Source organism: Anarrhichthys ocellatus, unplaced genomic scaffold (assembly GCF_004355925.1).
Source record: "Anarrhichthys ocellatus isolate YVR2014 unplaced genomic scaffold, GSC_Weel_1.0 scaffold2633, whole genome shotgun sequence".
Lineage (NCBI taxonomy): Eukaryota > Metazoa > Chordata > Actinopteri > Perciformes > Anarhichadidae > Anarrhichthys > Anarrhichthys ocellatus.
Genome location: NW_022282607.1, coordinates 1 through 7,176, shown reverse-complemented (window position 1 = coordinate 7,176; position 7,176 = coordinate 1). Strand labels below are relative to the sequence as shown.

General features: G+C 39.2%; 1 protein-coding gene across 3 annotated transcripts; it reads right to left on the bottom strand.

Moving 5' to 3' along the window:
• Positions 1 to 17: 17 nt before the first annotated feature.
• Positions 18 to 5,999, bottom strand: oatx (organic anion transporter X). 3 transcript variants are annotated; one of them, XM_031840333.1, is made up of 10 exons: positions 5,898 to 5,999; positions 5,013 to 5,135; positions 4,367 to 4,531; positions 4,222 to 4,295; positions 4,008 to 4,137; positions 3,357 to 3,460; positions 2,991 to 3,145; positions 2,618 to 2,786; positions 2,408 to 2,531; positions 18 to 954 (listed from the first exon to the last, which is right to left on the bottom strand). In XM_031840333.1, the coding sequence occupies exons 2-10, from the start codon at positions 5,037 to 5,039 to the stop codon at positions 781 to 783; spliced, it is 1,122 nt and encodes a 373-aa protein (XP_031696193.1). In that variant the 5' UTR covers positions 5,040 to 5,135; positions 5,898 to 5,999; the 3' UTR covers positions 18 to 780. The 3 variants fall into 3 exon arrangements, with proteins under 3 accessions (XP_031696193.1, XP_031696196.1, XP_031696194.1); XM_031840336.1 differs by having other exon boundaries at positions 2,991 to 3,043; XM_031840334.1 differs by having other exon boundaries at positions 5,013 to 5,044.
• Between the last annotated feature and the right edge of the window lie 1,177 nt (positions 6,000 to 7,176).

Sequence of the window (7,176 nt, the reverse complement as noted above, 5' to 3'; positions counted from 1 at the left end):
ATATATATTTATAATAAGCCTTTGTTCCAAACTGAAATATTGATCTGCTTTCTAAAATGTATAATCTGTTTTCACCGTCTCCTTTTACTGCACCATAAACACATAATATGCAGCATTTTGTGTAGATTAATCTTTTCCTCTCTAACCAACACAATGTCATCAGCATAAAATAGCATACCAACGTTCATATCGTGAATCAATACGTCTCCATCATTTACATAAATACCACACCTCCATCCCACTAAAAGGGACCGGAGGTTTAGGAAAAGATGGAGGTTCGGGTTCAAATAACAGCTGAAGTGGGTTAATTAGTCTGTTATTGAGGGAACCTGAATAATGATTTCAAACTGTACTGATCAGGTACCTGATAGCTTTGGCTTCTACAGATGTAGGTTTTATGTATTTATAACATATCATTCTGAAATCCTGTAATTTACCTTCATGTCCTACCTTCTGCTCTTCCTCTAGTGGGATCTGACTAGTCAGCAGATAGTTAGTTAGTTAGTTAGCATTACTCATCCCATCTTCAAGACCACATATTAATCTACAGATTTCATTGTAGAGTTGAACATTAAATAGAAGAGGACTATTAATGCATACAGATTACTATAATCCCACTTAAATATGTCATCAGTCTCAAATGAAGACTCATCATTTTCCATTATCTTCTCCATTGGAATCAACTTGCTCTTCTTCAGACCCAATTAATGTATTTCCCTCCAAAATTGCTGGAGATTGCCAATTAGTGATTCTCTCTGAAAACATCTCCTAAAGCTTGTATCAAAAAGAAGTTGATATTATTATTATTGTTATATATAAAGCAGGTGAATCTTCTGACCAGACAACCACCAGACAGATGGAGATCCGTCTCATCGCTCTGGTCTTTAGAAGATCGTACGCTGTGTACGTTGACCGACTCGACTCAATCTCCTTATTCATGTGAGAGTGAAGAACCTGCAGGTTACAGAAAACTGATCTGAGCTTCTGATCGGATATCACACATCTGTATACAGCAGTGGCGGGCCGTGCATTTTATACCTGGGCCTGCACTCGAAAAAATGAAGCTCAACACCTACAAATACACTGAGTGCAGATACATGAATACCGGCATGACGGGATGCGGCGGCATAAACGAACAATGAGTCAAAATCAATTCAGCTAAAACACGCATTCCGCCACACACTCAAGAGCACGGGCCATTCAAATATTATTCATATCAGATGGAACAACACTACCCATATCATGAAAACGACACGACAGACAAATTAATAGAGTAGTAACTCTCCTATCACTCCCTCCAGGAAATAAACGACTCCATAGTTCTTGTTACTGACGGATTTATTAGTCTGTCAACACCGAGAGGGAAAATGAGTCCACTTGAAAACACATGAACCTTCAAAGTAGATCACTTAAAAACTTAAACTTAACTTTAACACTTTAACTTTAACACTTTGCACGGAGTATATAGACCGCTGCCGCTTCGCGTGTCGTCTTGTTGCTGTGCACCGGCTAAATTTGTCCCCAGCGCAACATAGAACGTAACAATAGTTCCTATCACATATAAAACCAAACGAAAATCCATATAAGTTGTAGAAATAACAATATATAATATAAACAAGCATATTAAATGATGACATAGATCATATTTATGGCAGTTAAAGCTACTGCAGTTAACTTACCAGAGCTGCTGTTCACTATTTAGCTGTTCTTCCTCCTTTCTTTGTTAACAAAGAGTTTAATCTCATGGTTGTTCAGTACATCCGTGTGTTTTAGTTCCAGTAAGAAGTCCTTCTCCATTCATGGACACCAGTGAAGACATTCGAGCCTCCCCAGTTGTATTTCTTGAATAGGTTTTAATGTGTTTGAGGCTGAAAATGTCTGCTCCACAGAGGCAGCAGATATTGGGATTGTCACTGCCCAACATGTCACGCTAGCCCACTGATCAATCACGTACTTGTAGGCCAGCTAGCAGCTCTGACACGTCAAAGAATACGCCCAACATGTCAAACTAAAGATCTGATTGGTTGAAGACTATGACAATCAACAATATCGTCCCCATTCACTTAAACTGCACATGGATTCACTTGTGAGTCTGCAGGCCTCGTGCCTCTCTTCTTACCTAGAGACACAGAGGTGAGATCTGATTGGATAAAAGCTCTACTTAAAACAAGCTGCACTGGAAGCAGAGCAACTGAGGAAGACAGTAGCTGTGCATTGAGAACATAAGATAACGGGAAAAATATTTTTATGAATTATAATACATGTAGTGTATTTAAGAAAAATTATTAAATTATAAAATAGATATAACTTTGTGATTCTGTTTAGGCCAGCAGAGAAGGCCTTGCAGGCTCTGACGGCCCACCACTGGTATACCCAAGACAGACAGACAGACACACAGACAGGTTACCTCCAGGGTTAATTTGTCCACAACCTCTGGTTTTCCGTTGATTCGAGCGACTCGATGAAGACTCTTTAATGCTTCCTCAGACTGACGGTTCAGAACCAACCAACGAGCCGACTCTACGTACCACCTGACCAATCAGAGAACAGCCGGATCAGAACTCCCCGACCAATCAGAGAGCAGGAAGAGGAAGTAGATTTGAAAGTGGACACTGACCAGCTGTAGCTGAAGAACAGGAACATGGGGGCACAGACGACCAGCTGTAACTTCCTCCAGTCTCTCAGCCAATAGGCAAGCCCGGCCAGGATCATCTGACCAAAGGTGAAAAAGAAGGAGCTTAGCGTGCCCACTAACGTCCTCTCTTTGGTCGGGATCCACTCCACCTCTGGAGACAGACAGGTAGACAGACATGTTGATCAACCTCTAAGGACACATTATCAGTTTCCATAAAGAATCAAGAAGGAAAACAGAAACGTTAAAGAACCTGCAGTTCATGACCGACAGACAGACAGACAGGTAGACAGACAAACGGGTAGACAGACATACAGGTAGACCAAGAGACATGTAGACAGACAGATATACTACGTACTCAGTGAGACTCCATTCAGGATGATGCCGGACACCGCCATCCCACTCAAAAACCTAAAAACACAATAGGCGGAGTATGAAGGAGAGAGGGCGGAGCTACAACCGAGAATACCCAGCTGAAGGTATGACCATATAAGGACAGACCGCCTCCCAAACCTGAGAGAGAGAGCGAGAGAGACAGAAAGGGAGATTAGTATTGATTTGATATTAAGACCGACGACATGTTCACAGGACAACATGCAACTAAAACATGGACATAAAAACATTGCTTCATATCCACTGTTGGTTCAAATCATCACATGTCAAAGACTTGAATATTATGTATGTTTGCAGTGTTAACAGGTGAGTGTTACCAGGCGAGTTTTACCTGTCTGAAAGTCCTCCGAAAATAATGGCTCCTGCTAATACTCCGCCCATATAAATGGTCTGAATCATCTGTTTCAGAGGACGCAGAGAACACACCAGCTCCCACTGAAGAAAAGAGACAGAATCAGAGTGCCAGTAGGTTTACAACCTCCGAAAGTACCACTAAAACCTCCTAAAGTATCACTACTACCTCCTAAAATATCACTACTACCTCCAAAAGTATCGCTACTACCTCCTAAAGTATCAGTACTACCTCCAAAAGTATCACTACAACCTGCTAAAGTATCACTACTACCTCCTAAAGTATCACTAGAACCTTCTAAGGTTCTAGTGATACTTTACGAGGTAGTGATACTTTAGAATCTAAAGTATCACTACCTCTTAAAGTATCAGTACTACTTCACTCTCTCATAATTACCTCCTAAAGTAGCACTACTACCTCCTAAAGTATCAGTACTATCTCCTAAAGTATGAGTACTACCTCACTCTCTCATAAATACCTCCTAAAGTAGTACTACTACCTCCTAAAGTAGCACTACTACCTCCTAAAGTATCAGTGCTACCTCACTCTCTCATAACTACCTCCTAAAGTATCAGTACTACCTCCTAAAGTATCAGTATTATCTCCTAAAATATCAGTACTACTGGTTACCTCGGAGACGGTGGTGGCGAGGAACTCTGAGTTATCGAACGTCCATCCGTCCAAACATCCTTCAGTCTGTAGCTCGCTAACGTTAGCGGTGTTGTTGGGGAGTAACAGCTGCCACTGCGGCTCCACATACCTGAACAACAGGAAGTGGAACAGGAAGTGATGTCAGAGGGACTTTATTATGTAGAGGAAATAAACAAAGAACAATAACGTTTACCTCTTGCAGCGGTCCAATCTAGTTCCTGAAGAGTCCATAGGGATAAAAGCTTTGATAAACTGTTTCTCCTCCACCTGCAACAACCAATCACATGAATCCATCATAGTACTGAGATTAGCTAATCTGACAGGTGAAGACAGGTTACCTGGTAATGAGACAGGTTGTGGAGGCTGCGATTGGTCGGCAGGCTGCAGTGGTGGGCGGGAATTCCTGAGACAAAGTTGTTCAGCAGATTCTGACTCGCCATCAACAAACCAGGTAAACTGATCAGAGTCACATGGAGCCACTGGTACCTGCCGAACCCACCCACCTGTCCATGGTGTGGGGGGGGGGTATATTACACACCGTCATCACAAGTCATCGGCAAACCACCGATTATATGATGTAGTAATCAGATCATATGAGGTAGTAATCAGATGGTATGACATAGTAATCAGATTATATGAGGTAGTAATCAGATCATATGACATAGTAATCAGATTATATGCGGTAGTAATCAGATCATATGACATAGTAATCAGATTATATGCGGTAGTAATCAGATCATATGACGTAGTAACAAGAGTACATGAAGCAGTAATCAGATCATATGACATAGTAATCAGATTATATGAAGTAGTAATCAGATAATATGACATAGTAACATGAGTACATAAAGCAGTAACAAGAGTACATGAAGCAGTAATCAGATTATATGAGGTAGTAATCAGATTATATGACGTAGTAACAAGACTACATGAAGCAGTACTCAAAGTACTTGACTAGTACTCAGCAGTATTAAACTGTCTCACCTCTTCCAGCAGGTCAGCGAAGCCCATCTTCTCTACAGAAACACAATTTCACACTCACAAGAAGTTCTGATCCAGAACCACAGACAGAGTTCTGATCCAGAGGTACCTCAGCAAGGCGACTCCCTAACAACAACAAGAGAAACTGGGGTTTTCAGGTTTTCAGGTTTTCAGTGTTAGTGCCACCAGAGTAACTTGAGAACGAAACAAATTCATAAAAGTACACTAATTTGTAAAAACATTTTCTTTAAAACATGGACTCACTTTGAAAACTCAAGAGATGCCTTTGAATGGTTGTGTCAAAAACACAAAGACTGATCCAAACCTTCTACAAACTATCCAAACCTCTCAAAACCTCCTCCAAACTATCCAAACCCTAACCCTATAAACCTTTCCAAACCTGACAAAAACTGATCCAAATCTCCTCCAAACTATCTAGAACCTTCCGAACTATTCCTAACCCTCTCAAAACGGTCAAAATCCTCCGGTAAACTTGTTCAAACTTGACATAACTGTTCCAAACCTCCTCTGAACTATTGAAACCACCCTATAAACTATTCCAAATCCTCTCAAAACGGTCCAAAACCTTGTGTAAACTGTTTCAAACTAATCTGTCCACACCTGCTCCGTTCTCAACACTCTGTCACTTCACTAAACGTTCTGGAGTCTGTCCTCGATAAAAAAAGAGATGAATGCAGAACGTTTGTCGATCTTTATCATCACACTTTACTCAAAAGAAAGGTTGCCACAGTGGTTCTCTAGTGAACTCTAATAATGTGAAACATTCGTATGGAGTCTGGTGAGAGTTCTTAAAGGATTACAGTTACAGCTCAATACAAACACAAGGAAAAGAGGATTTACTCTGGAAATCACAGGAAATGTACTCACAGTTTGACGGACGACTGGAGGGCTGGACAGATAGACAGATGGACAGATAGACGGATGGATGGCTATAGGAGGAAAAGAAAAGTCAGTACCAACTTTTCTCTCTTGTCTTCCTGTCTGTCCTCTTTCTCTCTCTCTCTCTGTCTCTCTCTCTTGTATTTATCTCTCCTGTCTTTCTCTCTCCTGTCTCTCTCTGTCGTTGTGTCTCTCCTGTCGTCTTTGTCTGTTTAGTAGTCCAGACACACGGTTACATGAGCGACGCCCTCTCTGTTTGTTTGTCTTGGCTTAACAATCATTTGTTTTCCAGTTAATGGTTGAGTGTAATCTCTCTTTCTCTCTTTCTTTCTCTCTCTCTCTCTTTCTCTCTGGAAGAGCTTCAGTCTGATTTTATGGATCAATGAATTGATAATCAATCACTAAAAACAAATGACGAATGTGGAAAGTTGTGCTCGAGTATGATTTTCATATTTTTCACATTTTATAGATTAAAAGTAGGAAGGATTAGCCAATTATTCATATAGATTTTCACGTTTTAAATTTGTATTTATTTACTATTTTAGGAACCAAAGGATGAACATAAAAACTGTCACACTCTGTTAAACCTCCTCTTGACCTTTCAGAAATGTCCTGAGCTTCATCCAGCTGACTTTTGTTTCCTCTCACTTTGTTTTCGTGTCCTCGCTCCTCGCTGAGTCTCTCAAGTTTATTATGATGGAATTCATCAGACGGAGATTCAATCAACAAACATCTCAGCAGGTTTTCATCAGACGACACGACAAGGAGACACATATATACACACACATATATATATAAACACACATATACACACATATATATAAACACATATACACACATATATATATAAACACACATATATATATAAACACACATAAACACACATATATATATATAAACACACATATATATATATAAACACACATACACACATATATATAAACACACATATACACACATATATATAAACACACATATACACACATATATATAAACATATACACACATATATATAAACATATACACATATATATATAAACATATACACATATATATATATATAAACACATATATAAACACACATACATATATATATAAACACACATACATATATATATAAACATACACATATATATATATAAACACACATATACACACATATATACACACATATATATATACACATATATACACATATATACATACACATACATATATACATACATATACATATATACATATACATATATACATATACATATATACA